The sequence below is a fragment of the Calliphora vicina genome, chromosome 4 (assembly GCF_958450345.1).
Source record: "Calliphora vicina chromosome 4, idCalVici1.1, whole genome shotgun sequence".
NCBI lineage: Eukaryota > Metazoa > Arthropoda > Insecta > Diptera > Calliphoridae > Calliphora > Calliphora vicina.
The window spans coordinates 64,962,114-64,980,226 of NC_088783.1; the positions used below are offsets into that span (position 1 = coordinate 64,962,114).

Consider the following 18,113-nt stretch of genomic DNA (forward strand, 5'->3'; position numbering starts at 1 on the left):
TCGTAAAAATTATATCAAATGGGTTTTCATGGTTATATGTAGGGGGCGGATTTATATGCAAATGCATATTTTTTCTCGAACGTCCAAGTACAATGTTGACTAATTATATATCCGAATCACACATTTTGCAGTAAAATGGCATCGATTTGTTAGTGCATATTTTTCCATATTTTATTGATAATGCATACTTTGTTATATTTTACTTCAAAGTGCATATTTATATGCACTTTGTCTCAATGGGCAACATATTGTCTGAAAAAAAGGTTTTTTGTCGAATTAGTTATAGAAATTAAATGTTATCGACTAACATCTTTCGACATTAAGAAACTGACACTAGGTCTTCTTCTTTTCTCCATCAGCAATTGAAAATTATCATTTCAAGACATTTTGCTTCAAAAAAGTTTAGAGTTTTTTTATGTATCTAAAATTCATTAAATGTATTCGTTTTCATTTCAATTTCGATTTATAAGAGATTTCGTTATCGAAGGATTTTGTAATTTGAGATACACAGTTACCGCACCTGACAGCCAATTCCCAGCATTTCTAGGAGACTGTCCTGATTTACATAACAAGCTACGTGAGTAGTTATTTTAACACGTGCAAGTCCTAAGCAGAGGGTCGGTTGACCCTTTTGGATTAATTAGAGACAAATGCACTTAACAATTAATATTTAAAGTGACTACACTATAGATTGCTTAGATACACTTCAGTTACAATTGTCTTTAAAGTAACCAATTGATTTCCCTCTGCATTACAAATATAAAATACGTGTAAAGTGAAATCAGCCAAGTGATCAGACATTATAGATATTTACTGTCAATAAGGGATACATTTTCTGAGTACTTGCTTATCTGCTGGGTTATTAGGAGATGATATACAGCACGATCAAAATATTGCCGATTTTAAAAGGCAAGTCGCAAGATATATGTTCAAAAAATTATGGCTTTAAACAAGTATTCATACCAAGATCTTATAATCAATATATCCATCGTTTTCTCAGAAGAACAATTATAATTTTAAAACTTTAACCATTTAATTCCTTGTTTAATTTAAAATGTCCTAACTGCTGGAAATACTTTTTGGACATTACGCAATCAATAGTTAATTTATGTTTCTGCACAAAAATATAAGTGCATATTTTTTAAATTTTTAGGTAATATTTTGGATTTTTTGAAGCATATTTTAGGCGCATATTTTCCAGTAATAAATGCATGGAAATCCGCCCCCTAGTTATATGTAATAAATAGCCCAAAAATGCATGCAACACATTTTTGAAACCATGTCTTTTTTAAAAATCTTAACTGTAGCAAAAAATGGGGCAAGGACGGGCAGCTGGACATTTTTGCACTAGGTAAAGGAATAATCAAAGATCTTATTTTGAAAATATGACAAATATAGACATTTATAGTTTTTTATTTTCCATCAAAGTTGAGAAATATTGAAGAAATGGATAGTTGGTAAATATCGATTTATCTAGATAAACACAAAGCAAACTACACATGTATTTTTTTTTTATTATTAATTTCTTAATAAATAGATATATCAATAGAATTGAAAAGAATGACGATTCGTTACCTAGTTTTCAAGATACTGTATCTGAAAGCGGTCAAATTACGTATAAATGTTTTTTTGAATACTAAAAATCAGTCAACTTTGAATGGCTACATTTTCTGAATCAAAAATCTGATTGTAATAAAAGTAGCATATTTTAAATCGTTGGATTTAAATTTCCTGTAAAATAGGTTTATTCAATATTTTATAGGGGTACATGCAATTTTTGATTTTTGCAACCTGACTTGTTCTACAGGCGCCACTATGCGACGTGTATAACGCCATAGTAAGTAGGTCCTACAATGCACTATAGGTAATTTTACCCATTTTTGTGGCCAAAACTATAAGCAATGACTGAACAGGGATGAAAATCAGTATACGGTGGTTTTCATGGTTGCTGATTGCGAATCTGATGTAAAATTTATCAGATTCAAAATGGCGGATCCAATATGGCGGCGTAAATTTTAAAATTTGTTCTGATTTACATTAAAAACGGTATACGGGGGTATTCTAGGTTGCTGATTTCGAATCTGATGTAAATTTTTTCAGATTCAAAATGGCGGATCCAATATGGCGGCGTAAATTTTAAAATTTGTTCTGATTTGCGTGGGTAAAAAAGTGAATTGTTTAAAATGGAAACTGTTTCATTTGCTTGAGCTTGATCATTTTAAAATTTTATATTTTATATTATTTTGAAAGCAAATGAGAAATAAAAAACAGTGCAATTATAGTTTTTTAAAAATTTATTGAAAAAAGTGTTTTTTAAGTCGTCCTATATATAGGACATTGGGGTAACAACAACAAAACTAAAACGCAATAATGAAACATTCATGCATATAATAATCAAGCAACTCTTCATAAATATAAATACCAAAAAATATAGTATTTATTCACATGTAAATGTACAAAATTTTACTTTCCGTGCAAACGAGATATGTCCATTATGACTGAATATGGGCATTATGAAAATATCACAAATTAAAAATTCAAAAATAGTAGCAAAAACTAATGCGATCACACAATCTCCCATGAGGTATTGGTGAGTACTAAGTATGTGAACAAAAATATGGTATTTTGATAAAGGTGACGTATCCTGTAAACAACGGCATATCTGGGTTAAATCTGCTCATCCAACCAGAATTCTGCAAGTTAGCTATTTTGCAAGCGGAGGCTGTTTAATTTAAATTTATGTTTGTTTTTTTAACTATTTAAATAAACTTAAAAATTCGACCAAATTGCCCTATATATTTTGCTCACAAACAATGAATTTGAACACTTGCTAAGCAGTCGCCGTTAATTTTTAACAAAAACAAAATTTGCCGTTATTTGATTTAATGTTTTCTCTATCAAATACCAACAATAAAAAATGCATTCTTGAAAGTGCAAAAGATGACTTTTTGCCTCAAAAATGGGTTAAATTACCATGGGTCAAAATATTTTTTTCACCATAAGAAATTAGTTTGTCATAAAATTTTTTTAACTAAAAATTAAAAAAAAATTAAATTTTTTTGCCATACAACTTTTTTCACTAAAAAAAATAAAATTTGATAAACAAATTTTTTTTTTTTTAATTTTTATTTTAAAGTATATTTGTTGAAAGGTATATGAGATTCGGTACATCCGATTATAGCTCTCTTACTTGTTAATTTTTCAAAAAACTTATTTTTAAACCATGTCGCAGTTTTTATAAAGAAATATTATAGAAATCTAGTATCTACCATTGTTAAGGATAATTTAAGAGTGATACTATTCAAAAATTATTAAAAAAAGTACCAGCAATTAAAAATTTATAGATTTAAAGTTGCATTTAGAGAAAAACTTGTGCGTTTTTACTTTTTAAAAATTACGCGGATTTCCTTTCAATTATTTCGATAGCTGAATCTTATTTGGAATACTTGTATAAAATTTATATTTTTTTAGAGAGTTTTCTTTTAAATTTCTGAAGAAAAAGGAATTATTCGTTAAATAATTCGCGAGCGAATTGAAAGTCATCATTATGTATACCTTGAGTTTAAACACTTTATCTACGAGTATGAGGGAAGTTATAAAAGATGCGGACTGGCCGAATATTTCATTTTTCTCTCGGGTTTATTTTTATCAATATTTCATTTTACGTTTTTTTTTTTTGTAATTTGCAACTTTACGTTCTACGTAAAATTTATTTTACTACAATATATAATTTTTTTTGTTATATTTTTATTATTTATTTTTCTTACTGCGGTGCAAAACTGTACATTGTCGATGTTGTTGACATAGTTGATGGTATTGTCGTTGTTGTTGCTGGTGCTTGTGCAATTGTTGCTGTTGCTGCTGTCGTCGTTGTTGTTAGTGTTGTTGTTGTTGTGTATTATAATAAATTCCAACAAAATGTTGTGATTAAACTGTACAATACTGACAATAAAACTATTAAATACGGCCAATGACGTTGAAAAGACCAATATGAAAAGCAACAACAATGGCAACACCATAAAGGCCAGCTAGCCAATGTTATAGACAATTTTTGCACTGGCTGGTGATAAAAACGGCCTGAGGCTGTAGCAGACGACGATGACGATGTGATGTCATTATTGTCCATGGCCCCACTGCGTACTTCCGTTTTACTATAATATGTGGGTTTACGCGTAACAACATTGCTGTTGCTTATAACACCAGGTAGGCCATTAATACCGCCACCAGCACCCCCACCATTCGCACCAAATTCAAAAGAGTTACCCATGGTGTTGTAGTGATGTCGTCCACCATTAACAGCATCCAGACTGTGAGGTTTATGAGTGCCATGTTTATGATGGTGGCTGTTGGAATTTCCTGCACTATTGACAGTGCCTCCTGCACCAGCACCCCCACCACCACCATTTGAGGTGTAATAAACATTCGGTGTTAAGGGTGGCATTGGTAAATCGCTGTCATCAAAATCCTCCGCCGAGCCATAAAGATCTTCATCATCGGGTTGATATGTGACGCGTAATTGTTTTTGTTTTAAAATGTCATTGGTGTCGGCATCTGCGTTACTGCCATGTTTATTAACTGGCGTTTTACGACTTGGTCCAGGGATTTCTATTAAAAATACACAAAAACAAAAACATTCATTCCATCATTCGCTGGTTCGTTTATGCAACAAAATAAAGTTATTCTTTTTGTGTTGTGTCATTGTGTCTCTAACAAGATTGATTGTAACGGACTGAACTGATTTAATTGTGTTATGTTTTCCACTTACCATAGAGTCTTATGCTGCTGTCCACTTCACCCAGTGAATTTTTGGCAATGCATCGGTATGAGCCAACATCTTCTTTTTGGAATTTCCTCACAATCAGTGTCATTTTGGTTTCATACATTGATTTCGAGTTTTCCTGTACATGATATTTGGATGAGGAGACAATCATTTCACCTGTTGATTAAATAGCAATTTAAAAGAGGAATATTATTTATTTAGCAATTAACAGTGATGTGTTTGTTATTATATTAAGCTGGCTAAATATAATACTTAGGGCTATTATTTAAGGTAAAACATTGGTGATGACTAGCAATTACTGTATACTTTACAATGACTACTACATACCATATACATTACCTAGAAGTAGTTAAATAATAATATGGTCTTCCACTCATCATCATCATGACAACCTCTACAGAAATCTTTAACAATAAAGAGTTTTTTATGAAAAAAATTTTGATGGTAAATTTTTCTTAATACTTCAGAATATACAGTATCATTATTATTTTTGCTATAAAGTAACTATATGGTTATTTATAGTGCTGTAAAGTCAAAGGTTTTTTCTTGTCATTTTAATATTAGAAACATGTGATTTTTTTACTTTTGAATCGTAGTAGCCTGTGCTTTTTTCTTTAAAGTTTTTTTTGGAAAATTACACCTTTTTTTATAAAAAAGTTGGAAGTTAACCATTCCACGTAGTTATTAAGGAGTTTTTGCATGTTCTTTTTATGTACAAGTGCAGTGATTAGGAACTAGTTTTAAATCTGTAGAAACTAAATTAAAAAAAAGTTTAAAAGGCCAGAACAAATTAAAAGGGGCTACTAGAGATTAAGTGTGAATAACATCTAATACCGTGAAGTATCAAGAGCAAGTACTATAAATTTCAGCTGCAATTATCTGTCATTCCAATAACATGAACTATTTCAGTGCCTTCATATATTACACATTTGTTTGTATTTTTTTTGTCAATTTCAAAAATTATGTAAGTTTGAGAGTTATTTACGTCTATGCTGATTTGGCCAAACCATGTATTTGTATGTCGAAATTTTTTCAATGCATCATTTGTGTTATTTTTAATTATAAACCTAATTGAAGCCACTTACAAAAATTATATACTTTTTTCGATACTTTTATAACGTCAATGTTTATTTGGCCAACTCCTGTAAGCAATTTATTTCTAATATTTTTTGCGATGTGTCAAGTGTGTTTTTCTTAAATGTACACCAAATTTCAGGCATTTACATGAATAACCTAACTTTTCCGATAATTTAAAAACGTCCATGATTGTTTTGCCAAACCCTGTATATTTAATCCGAAATTTTAATGACAAATTTTTATTTCGATCACATATTTTATTTTTTAATTTTGGACTAAATTTCAGCCACTTACATGCAATTTGTTTGATACTTTTAAAACGTCCATGCTTTTTGGCCAAACCCAGTATTTGAACATCGAAATATTTATCGATCGATCGGTTATGTTATTCTTAATACAAATACCAAATTTCAAAAATTTTTATGAAGAAATAAAGAAGTTATGGATTTTTGGCCGGTGTTGACCACCGTGTAGTGGTTCGATTTTCTCGATTTTCTATAAAAACCTAAGCTGGGAAATTTGATTTCAACATACGAACATGGCTATATCGAATCCGCTATTTATAACGATCCAGAATATATATGAAAAATGTCACAAATAAAAAATGTAACACGACTAGAAGAACTCGTAATCGATTATATGAGAGTCATCACAGAACCGCCGACTTATGGTAGACGTATTGGGGCCATCTAAGAGTTGAGTATATATTCAAAGTAGTCCATCTGGTCTGAGCAGACCCATAAAGTTCATAAACACCAACCGAACAGTAAATTTTCTCGCTTTGAAGACGAGTAACAGTTTTAACAATATTATTGTCAGATACATCAGTACCCATCAAAAACTTTACTTACTTAGTAAGCAAGCAAGTAATATTGGAGCCAAGGCATAACTACTTATTATTTTACTGAAACACTACTTAACTTTGTTCGAGATTTTTAAAAAATGCATGGTTCAAGCTTACAAATGTACCTACAATCAGTTAAGAAATAAGTAGTAAATTCACGACAAGAATATGTAGCTAAAAAAAAACACAAAAAATATTGCCTTGTATGGGAATCGATTCTCCAGTGTTTTTTCTTCAAAGATCTGCTTCCTTCTTTACCACAGAGCTGTCTTGTATCTTTGGGATACGATTGGGTTGATAAATGGCAAAGCATCTGCTCTCGGTCGGCTGCAACTTAGTACGGGAAAGTAAATGCTACGGATGCTATCCGAGAAGTTGGCTCTATAAGTTAAGGCTAGCTAATTAATACAATCCGACGAGATAAATGCTGCAAAATTGGTATTTTTGAAATTTTTGGATCTATCGAAGGCAGCTAGCTGGAAGCTATTGAGGAACATATTGGGATATACAAAACAGGTCTTTTCAAATGCTAAATATTGAAGAACATATTGGGACATACGAAACAGGTCTTTTCAAATGCTAATAACTCGTAACCTGCAAGAGATAATATATGTCTAAAGCAATATTTTTTTTGTAGATCTCTTCTAGTAGATTCCATATATATAAATATCTTTCAAATCGGATCGAAAAATCATGCATCATTTTTAACTTTTGATATACCCGAGGTGCCCCATTTTGGGGTATTGTGACTCGGCAACCCCTTGGTGTTATAAGCCAAAATACAAAACATAAACTTACCAACACCTCCGCTATAGCAATATGAAATTTTATTAAAATCGGGCTATTTGTTTATCAGTTCCCCCAATGTGTCTCGCTTGGATGTACAGGTTCCACGATAATTTCGAGTTCAGACTGATTCCCAGATACTGGCCGAGATTCACAAAAATAAGGGGCGGTAGTGAGAAATGAGGTATTTTGCACTTTCTAAAAAATAGTAAGGGTGCATATATACCAATAGTTGCTTTCGTTTCCCTTGGTTAGATGTGCAGGTTACAGGACAACTTTAAGTTCAGAATGATTTTCACATAATTTACACTGTATGAGAGCCCAAGTTTCACCCCATTAAGACGCGATAGTGTGAATGAAACATATATATATCCATGAGCAAGAAGTTAATAGCTATATTGTAGAGGAGTGGCAATAAAATCACTCTCTGAGTAGGGCCCCGCTTCATTAATCTGTAAACAGTATCAGTCCTCATAGTTAAGATCGTCACCGATTTCGCATTGTTTAATGCACCTTCAAAATCCAAAATGCCAGCAATACAAAGTGCTCGAGTGATTTTTCTACGTATCCAAAAAACGAATGTCTCAAATTATTTTCTCTATATGTAGTCGTGTTGAGAAGCAAAAAGCCCATTGGATCTACAGACGATCGCAGATACAAGTCGATTATCTATTCCATGGTTTTCAAGAGAAAGTTACATTTTGGTGATATCAAACTAATGACTTGATATTAGTAGGTGATCGTGGTAAGTGTTTAAATATATAACTCAATATTTCAGTGCTAATTTCATACCTTATATTAGCATTTTAACACATTACTTAGTAATGAAAGTTTTTGCTTCGCTAGTTTTAATAAACCTAGGAGTCCTACAAAATTCTTTCCCTTACAAGCCTAAATATAGTTAATAGACAATATTATATTTAAATTAATTTAGGAATGCTTATTTAAAAACTATTTATTTGCCTTCTTAAATAAGAGTATGTATTTTTAAACATTTCAACACACATCATCATTGGCGCATCAGGCATAATAAATATAAATTGATAATGCTGCTTTTCTTTGCGTAAATGAAAATAAATGTCAATAAACATTAAATTTTGTCTAGTTTGTGTAAAAACTTATTTCCTTAAAAGCAACCAGCCAACCAACCAACTTAGACATTCATTCCTACAGTTGTTTTCACCCCTCCTTGACAACATTTCATTTATAGTCGTGTATATATAATTTTATTTTTGTTGTTTCTGTAATTTTACTACTACATAGATACATTTACTCATACATTTAACATTATTGTTTACACACATATTTTTTCCTCTTATTTTGTTTTGTTTCTTATTGTTTTTCACTTACATTTTGTGTAATTTTCTTTTAAACATTTTGTTTTTCCCATTCATTATAATTTAAGTCTGGTTCATTTGTTTTGAATGCTAGAGATACACACATCCATATAAAGATACACTCACAGTATGTGTGTACCTTAGGGTGGCATGAAGGCAAAAAAAAAAATTTCGTTATTTATTTAAATGTTTGTCCTATCGATAATAGTTGGTGAGCAGAATCAAAGAAAACATTTTTTTTTCATTTTTCCAAATTTAAAATCTTGTACAATTTTGCCATTAAAGTACTCACCGAATAAACTTTCGAACGATATATGTATATCACTTTTGTAAAAACTCCGAATATAAAACTATTCGATATGCCAGAGTATCTTATAGAATCATATTTTTCTTTGCTCCAGATCATAAAAAAGTATTAAATTTGAGAAATGGTAGTTTAAAATGAAATAAGCTTTAAATATATATTGATTTACTTCTTAAATTTGAAAAAAGTGGCACTGAAACACACCGATGCCTCACCGAAGCTTATAGTGAATATGTTCCATTGGTTTCAGTGTGCTCTTTCGGTTCAGAAGTGGTGATTTTGACAAGAAAGACAAAGATCGCCATCCAAAAAAAGTTTAAAGACCATGAATTTGAGACATACTCCATGAAAATTGTTGTCAAGCTCAACGAGAGCTTGCAAAATCTACTATTAGCTACTCAAGCAGCAATTTCAAAATGTTTGCAGCAGGATTAATCCAATAGCAGGGAAGTCTAGTACCAACCGAATTGAAGCCGAGAGACCTTCAAAGACGATATTGCATGTTCGAAATGATGCTTGTACGCTATAAAAGAAAATAATTTTTGCACCAAAGCCAAATATCCATGGCGCTATGGCAATTCTCTGTGTTTGGTGAATGCAAAAGCCTCCTATTTATTGTGAGCTGCTGAAATCTTGCCAGACCAGCACAGGGAACCTGTACCGACCAACCAGCCGTATCGACACCAAAGCCAAATATCCATGGCGTTAAGATAAATTCAGCAAAAGGCTCCTATGTATTGGACAGACCAACACAGGGAACCTCTATCGAATGCAACTGATTCATTTGAAGCAGTCATTGGTAGAAAAAATCCCAGAATATGCGGCCAGACATGAGTACGTAATATTCCATCATGACAACGCTCGGCCACATTTTAAAATATCTTTAGAATGAAGTGATTAGGAAGTTTTGCCTCACCGCTTTATAGTCCAGAACGTACCCCATCTGACTATTTATTTGATCAATGCAGAACGCTCTCTGCTTCAGAACAGTGTATACGAAATTGGCTTGATTCGTTCTTGGCCTCAAAAGATGAGCAGTTTCTTTGACGCGGAATGCATATGTTCCCAGAAAGGTGGGAAATGGTCAACAATGGCCAATACTTCGAATAAATTTATATTGTAGAAATGTTTCAAAATAAAAACTAAAAATTTAAAGAAAATCGCATTTTGAGGACATACATACAATAGTTTGTTCTGATCAACCACAATGTGCGAATTTAGCGTTCAAAAACAAAAGATATAATTGTTTTATCAAAATACGTGTTCTGTTCGAAGCAAAATTGTCGAATTTGGGATGATAAGAATCCAAATAAGATCCAAAAGCGTTCAATGTATCCCGAAAAAGTAACTGTTTGGTGTGGATTTTGGGCTGGCTGCGTCATCGGCCCATATTTCTTTGAGAACGATGTTGGCCAGGTCAACACCGTGAACGACGAGCGCTATGACGATCTATAGCAAACTTGGTGGTAATCATCGGACACAAACGATATGTGGTTTCAACAGGACGGCGCTACGTGCCACTCACCTCAGCCCATATTGAACATTCTGAACGAGGAATTTGAGGCCATGATCATCTTTTAACTTTTTCATGTGGGACCTGCGACAATGATCTTCAAAACCAACATAACCCATGATATCGGTTAAATTCAGTCTGATTTATGAGCCAGAGTCGTGGAAAATTTAAACGAGTAAAAAATTTCTTTAATATCTCATATCCACTTTGTTTTATTTAAATTTAAAGATGAAATACACTTTATCTCAGATTTTCTCGATCTTAAATAGGAATATAAGTTGGACTGTAGCGGATATATTGATGCATCAATCAAGTATGTAAGTTATTTGGGGGCTTTGGAAAGTTGATTTCAACAATTTGTTCACCAACAACATGTGGTTTCAACAGTAAGGAGAAACGTTTCACACAGCTCATGCCACATTGAACATTCTGAGATTAGAGGACATGATTATCTTTTAACGCTTTCTTGTCGGGTTTTCTTAAGTCTCGGGTCTATGCTTTCAAAATAATAAACATTTCTATGATATCTCACATCCACTTTGTTTTATTTAAATTTAACGATTAACGATGAAAGAGCCTTTATTTCAGCAATCAACAGGCAGATTTTCTCGATCTTAAATAGTAATCTAAGTTGGACTACAGCGGACGTATTGATGTACCAGTCATATACATATGTAAGACAGATTTTCAGACGGAAAAATATGCAGAACGCTTCCAAAGTATCCGATATTGGCTTTATTCGTACTTTCACTCAAAAGATAAGCAGTTCTTTTGGAACACCATATGTAGCCAAAAACGATAAAATCATTTATATGAAAGTTATGAAGTATTAATTTAAACTAATTACTTCAATTAATTCTATATCAAAATTAAAAAAAAAAACTTAAATTTTTTGCCAAAATTACAAAACTTTGAATAGTTTTAGACTTGGAAGAAAGTTCAGATGCGGCATTAAAAGCGTCTTTCAAAGACCGTTCACATGATACCAATACTTTGTAGTATGTTTCTTTTGTGAAAAATGTGAAAAACATTTTATCCTTTGATCTCGTCCACCAAATACTGACGCCGCACGGTGGCTCATATCTCAATTTGATCGTCCAAAAGTCCAACTTTTTTTAACACCGATTTCAAAAATTTTAATTCCATTCAATAGTAAACACATACAGACTGGGGTAGCCAAAAAATTAAATAAAAATATTGTCAATTGTGTGCGTGGCATGCTGTTGAAGTCAAATATTTTATGTCATTTTATAAAAAATGTGATTTTTGTAAATTTAATCAGAAGTTAATTATCATTACTCGCAAATTATTATCGGCAATTGGATAATTTTTTTTCATTATGTTGGTAGGATAATAGTCTTTAAGAACTGGTATGATTTGTCGCTGTACCGTTTATACCTGCTGTGTTATTAAATTTTTTCTATAGGTACTATAATTTAGTCAAATTTGAGTTTCAGTGGAATAAAAGTGCTTAGGGTCAAAAGGGCTTAAACAAATTTAACTACCAGGAGAAAGGCCAAAGTGTCCTCTTTAAGCCCATATATACTTGTTGACCAGTTTTGACCTGTTTGTTGAACACTTTTTTCATTTGAATGAAATTACTCATAATTAGTCATAGCTCCCATATAAGACCCGGTTCCGAAAATCACTTTAACGAGCATAAATCTCTTAAAAATGTTGGTATAAACACAAAATTCAACAGAAATAACTTCCATATAGACATAAATCACACGACCTAATTAGTCATAGCTCCCATATAATGCCCTCTTCCGAAAATCATTCACGAAAATAAATTATAGTGTAAGGTATTACATGGTCGAGCTTGGCCGAACATACTTCCTTACTTGTTTTTATCTGCTGATAACTTTTTTAATAAGTATAGCTGATTCAAAAATCAAAAAATTTGCATTTTCATACTAAATGCTATACAAAAATTAAAAGTTCAACATTAACCTTAAAGTGCTCAACAACTGCTAAACCGATTTTAATGAAATTAAAACTGGAGAAAAATTCAAGAAGTTATCTGGCCTTCAAAAAAAAAATTTCTAAAATATCTCTATCGGTTCAAAAGTTACATAGTTTTGGCCGATGAAAAACTATAATGAGCCACTGTGCGCCGGGACAAAACTTTGAGAAATGGTCTACTTAAAAAAGCTAAACTTCAATTTCAGTTGGGAACATCAAACAACACCTTACTTTTCCTCCATTTAAGCGGGTTCACCCTAATATAAAAGTATATTTACGGAATGAGAGAAAATGAGCAAGTTTGAGTAGACAATTGATATAATTTTCTACCGAATCATTAAGTGGTTTTGTTTTACTTATACGACTACTCGTAATACGACTGCTACAACAACATTTTTTTTATTAGTATCGTAACAATAATAGAAACAACACAACAATAATAATAGTTACAATAACAAAGACAAGAACAGCAGTAATAATAGCAACACTAATAATATTCGCATAATACATGTATTTATTTCTATTGTATATTTGTAAATGTTTACATGAATGTGTATTTATATACATGTGTACTCTTCATCTGTATACAATAACCCAGCAGTTCTAGGACATTTAGTTACATAAGTAGCTACGTGACTATTTATTTTAACGGGTGCATTGTCCTAAGCAGGGGTTCCATTAACCCTTTTGGATTACAATGAGACTGTCTGATAGCTGGTCTAAAGTAGTCAACGCATTGAATTCACATACCGGTTACTTAAAGTCTGTTACCTAACTGGTTACTTCATCAGCTAAATTACTACTTATCTATATATATAAAAGAGTAACGTTACTGACTGACTGACTGACTGACTGACTGATTCATCATCGCACAGCCCAAACGGCTGAAGATAGAATCACGAAATTTTAACTGTGGGTTCCTCCCTCCCCAAAACGATCCGATAAGAAGGGATTTTTGGAAATTCGAACGTTTAGGGGGTAAAAAAGGGTAAAAACGGGTAAATTCGGTAACCTTATATCTTCAAAACTAATAAAGATATAAAAAAACTTAAAATAGCATGTTACTCCATTTAAAAAATAAGCTGACAGGTGTTTCGTACTTTTTGGAAATTCGAAACTTTTAGGGGAGAAAACGGGTAAAAACTGTATTTTGGTACTTTTTTTGCACCCTATGTATCTTTTAAACCAATAAACATAGAAACAAATTTTAAATCGTATTCTTTAACTAACAAAAAATAAAAAATATAAGTTTGGTACTTTTTGGAAATTCGAACCTTTAAGGGATAAAAATTGTGTTAATTTTTGGTACTTTTTCATAAAATATGTTTTTCTATAATTTGACATAGACATACGAATATTTTATTATGAGCTCCCACCACGTTACAGAAATTTATTTCAATGAAATTGTACCACCTCAATGGGGATAAAAAAGGTACCAAAAAGGGGATAAAATCGGGAAAATACATTATATTTGAAATTATTAAGCCAATTTTGATAATTTTTTTTAACGTTGGTTCCTGGATTCATACAAAAATTAACTAACAGGGTGTTATTTGGAACTCGAGTACCAAGGTGTATATTGGGCCAAATCCGGGTAAACAGTTTGGTACTTTTTTTAAAACATATTTATTCTTGGGCGCATTAACACAGATTTTAATATTTTGATACATGCCTGTAGCATAAACAATTTTGGCAAAATGGAATATTTTTAAATTTCAAACTTGAGGGCTGTTCAAGTAAGAAAAGGGAAATTGGTACTTTTCTCCTAATGGTAATTTTTTAAAATTTAAATTATTTCAGTTATCGACATTAAAGTTAGCTGATATGTATTTGAGTGAAGTTAGTGTTAGGAATAGGGGATAATATTTAGGTACCAAAATGTGTGAACTGTACTATAGGTACTTTTTCTTTATTCGAATGGTACTTTTTGTAATTTCTTCACCAATGAACCTAAAAACATGAAATTAAGACCGGAGTGAGTGGGAATCTACAAGTGACTGCTTTTTGGTACTTTTTCTATATTCGAATGGTACTTTTTTGAAATTTCTATAATAATGGACTTAGAAACATGAAATTAAACATATATGGTCCTAAGTGAGTGAGAATTCTAGGGGGAGACTTTTTGGTACTTTTTCTTTATTGGAATGGTACTTTTTGTAATTTCTTCACCAATGAACCTAGAAACATGAAATAAAGCTTATATATAAACCGAGTGAGTGGGAAACCACAAGTGTGGGTTTTTTGGTACTTTTTCTATATTCTAATGGTACTTTTTTGAATTTTCTATAACTATGGACTTAGAAACATGAAATTAAGCATATATGGTCATAAGTGAGTGAGAATTCTAGGGGAGACTTTTTGGTACTTTTTTTTTATTCTAATGGTACTTTTTGAATTTTCTATAACTATGGACGTAGAAACATGAAATTAAACATATATGGTCCTAAGTAAGTGATAATTCTAGGGGGAGACTTTTTGGTACTTTTTCTTTATTCGATTGGTACTTTTTGTAATTTCTTCACCAATGAACCTAGAAACATGAAATAAAGCTTATATGGAACCGAGTGAGTGGGAAACCACAAGTGTGGGCTTTTTGGTCCTTTTTCTATATTCTAATGGTACTTTTTTGAATTTTCTTTAACAATGGACTTAGAGACATGAAATTAAGCATATATGGTCCTAAGTGAGTGAGAATTCTAGGGGGAGACTTTTTGGTACTTTTTCTTTATTCGAATGGTACTTTTTGTAATTTCTTCACCAATGAACCTAAAAACATGAAATTAAGACCGGAGTGAGTGGGAATCTACAAGTGACTGCTTTTTGGTACTTTTTCTATATTCGAATGGTACTTTTTGAATTTTCTGTAATAATGGACATAGAAATATGAAGTTAAGCATATATGGTCCTAAGTGAGTGAGAATTCTAGGAGGAGACTTTTTGGTACTTTTTGTTTATTCTAATAGTACTTTTTTGAATTTTCTATAACAATGAACTTAGAATCATGATATTAAGCATATATGGTCCTAAGTAAGTGAGAATTCTATGGGGAGACTTTGTGGTCCTTTTTCTTTATTCGATTGGTACTTTTTGTAATTTCTTAACCAATGAACCTAGAAACATAAAATAAAGCTTATATGGAACCGAGTGAGTGGGAAACTAGAAGTGGGTGCTTTTTGGTACTTTTTCTATATTCTAATGGTACTTTTTGAATTTTCTATAATATAATGGACCTAGAAATATGAAATTAAGCGTATATGGTCCTAAGTGATTGAAAATTCAAGCGGATACTTCATGGTACTTTTTGTTTATTCTAATGATACTTTTTTTAATTTTCTATAGCAATGGACTTAAAAACATGAAATTAAGCATACTACATGGTCCTAAGTGAGTTAGAATTCTAGGGGAGACTTTTTGGTACTTTTTCTTTATTCGAATGGTACTTTTTGTAATTTCTTCACCAATGAACCTTGAAATATGAAATAAAGGTTATATGGACCAGAGTGAGTGGGAATCCGCAAGTGGCTGCTTTTTGGTACTTTTTCTATATTCTAATGGTACTTTTTTGAATTTTCTATAACAATGGACTTAGAAACACGAAATTAAACATATATGGCCCTAAGTGAGTGAGAAGTCTAGGGGGAGACTTTTTGGTACTTATTCTTTATTCAAATGGTACTTTTTGTAATTTCTTCACCAATGAACCTAGAAACATTAAATAAAGGTTATACGGACCCGAGTGGGTGTGCAACTGCAAGTGGGTGCTTTTTGGTACTTTTTCTATATTCTAATGTTACTTTTTGAATTTTCTATAACATAATGGACCTAGAAATATGAAATTGAGCGTATATGGTCCTAAGTGATTGAAAATTCAAGCGGATACCTCATGGTACCTTTTGTTTATTCTAATGGTACTTTTTTTTAATTTTCTATAGCAATGGACTTAAAAACATGAAATTAAGCATACTACATGGTCCTAAGTGAATTAGAATTCTAGGGGAGACTTTTTGGTACTTTTTCTTTATTCGAATGGTACTTTTTGTAATTTCTACACCAATGAACCTAAAGCCATGAAATTAAGCTTATATGGACCCGAGTGAGTGGGAAACCACAAGTGGTGGATTTTTGGTACTTTTTATATATTCTAATGGTACTTTTTTGAATTTCCTATAATAATGGACCTAGAGTTTCCAAAAAATCGAAGAATTTCAAAACCGCGGTTTCGGTTTTAAAAAATTAAAAACCGATCGGTTTCGGTTTTGTGATAATTTATTAAATCTTAATTATTATAGAAACAAAATTAGTTGATAATATAGGAAATGATATACAAATCTAAAATTCAAACTTGACGGGTTATGGTTTAGTGAATGCGAATTTAAAAGTGATAATCAATGGTACTATTTCCTTATTGCAATGGTACTTTTTGAATATTTTATAATAATAAACATAAAAATTTAAAATTTGGAACACATTTTGCATTTTCTATAATAATGGACCCAGAAATATGAAATTAGACATTTACAATTAGATTCACAAACGGAGACTTAATAGTACTATTTCTTTCTTCTAATTGGGGTGGCGAAGCGCACCGGGTCTGCTAGTTTTAACATATAGGGAAGCTAAGTGACCTCAAATAATCAGCTAAAACGGCATCTCATAGACAGTCTAATAAACGGTTGCTTGTAAAGAAACCTTCCTCCTACAATTCTACAATATATTACTTCTGGTGGTAAAATAACAACTTTCTAAAGTTCGTTACAAAATAATTGTTTAAAGATAATACACTCTAGGTTACATAGTGACACTGAAGTGACAATTGACTTCACGCTTGGTTACAGGGGATGTCAGTATACTTAAGCAAAAATAAAATAAACTGTATGGGAATTATATAAACACAATTTGAATAAAACCAGTTTGTACGAATTACTCAAAAGCGACTACACTTTAGATTACTTAGTGACACTTAGGTGACAATTGTGTTCATGCTAGATTACATGGGATGTATAAAGTAACCAATTGACCTCTTCCTGCACTACTAAAAGCAAATACGTGACAAATGACCCAAATACATTGATACTTGCTGAACTGATGGATTTGTACTCTTCATCTGTATGTATTAAATATTTACTTAAGTTTAGGGGAAAGAGAATTTTTATATGGTAAAGTTTGTATTGAAATATATAAGTGCACTGACTATACAGATTTTATATTCCTGCAGAACTTTAAAGATATTTATTTCATTGAATTGAATATTTTTTGTCGAAGAAGTCTATCGGTTGTAATTTTGCTTATGCATATAACCAAAATAGTTTATTAGAGTATTATGAAACCTTTTACAATTTTTTTTCTAATTAAATATGTTGTGAGTTATCGAACCTTATACAGACGATAAAGAGATAGATCGACATTACATAACCAGTTTTACATAAAGCAGGAATCTTAATGCATTGCGGTGATTATATCTGACGAGCATGGAAGAAAATTTCGACGATATCAACTCAAAAATATTT

At 31.7% G+C, this 18,113-nt stretch overlaps 1 protein-coding gene across 1 annotated transcript in view; it reads right to left on the reverse strand.

The window, feature by feature from the left end:
* Positions 1-3,561: 3,561 nt before the first annotated feature.
* Positions 3,562-18,113, reverse strand: part of DIP-alpha (Dpr-interacting protein alpha) — a 74,128-nt gene continuing 59,576 nt past the window's right edge. Inside the window, exons 7-8 of the mRNA XM_065508803.1 lie at positions 4,766-4,936; positions 3,562-4,605 (exon numbers count right to left, since the gene is read on the reverse strand). Of these exons, the coding sequence (XP_065364875.1) occupies positions 3,899-4,605; positions 4,766-4,936 (878 nt within the window). The 3' untranslated portion in view covers positions 3,562-3,898. The remainder of the gene's footprint in view (positions 4,606-4,765; positions 4,937-18,113) is intronic.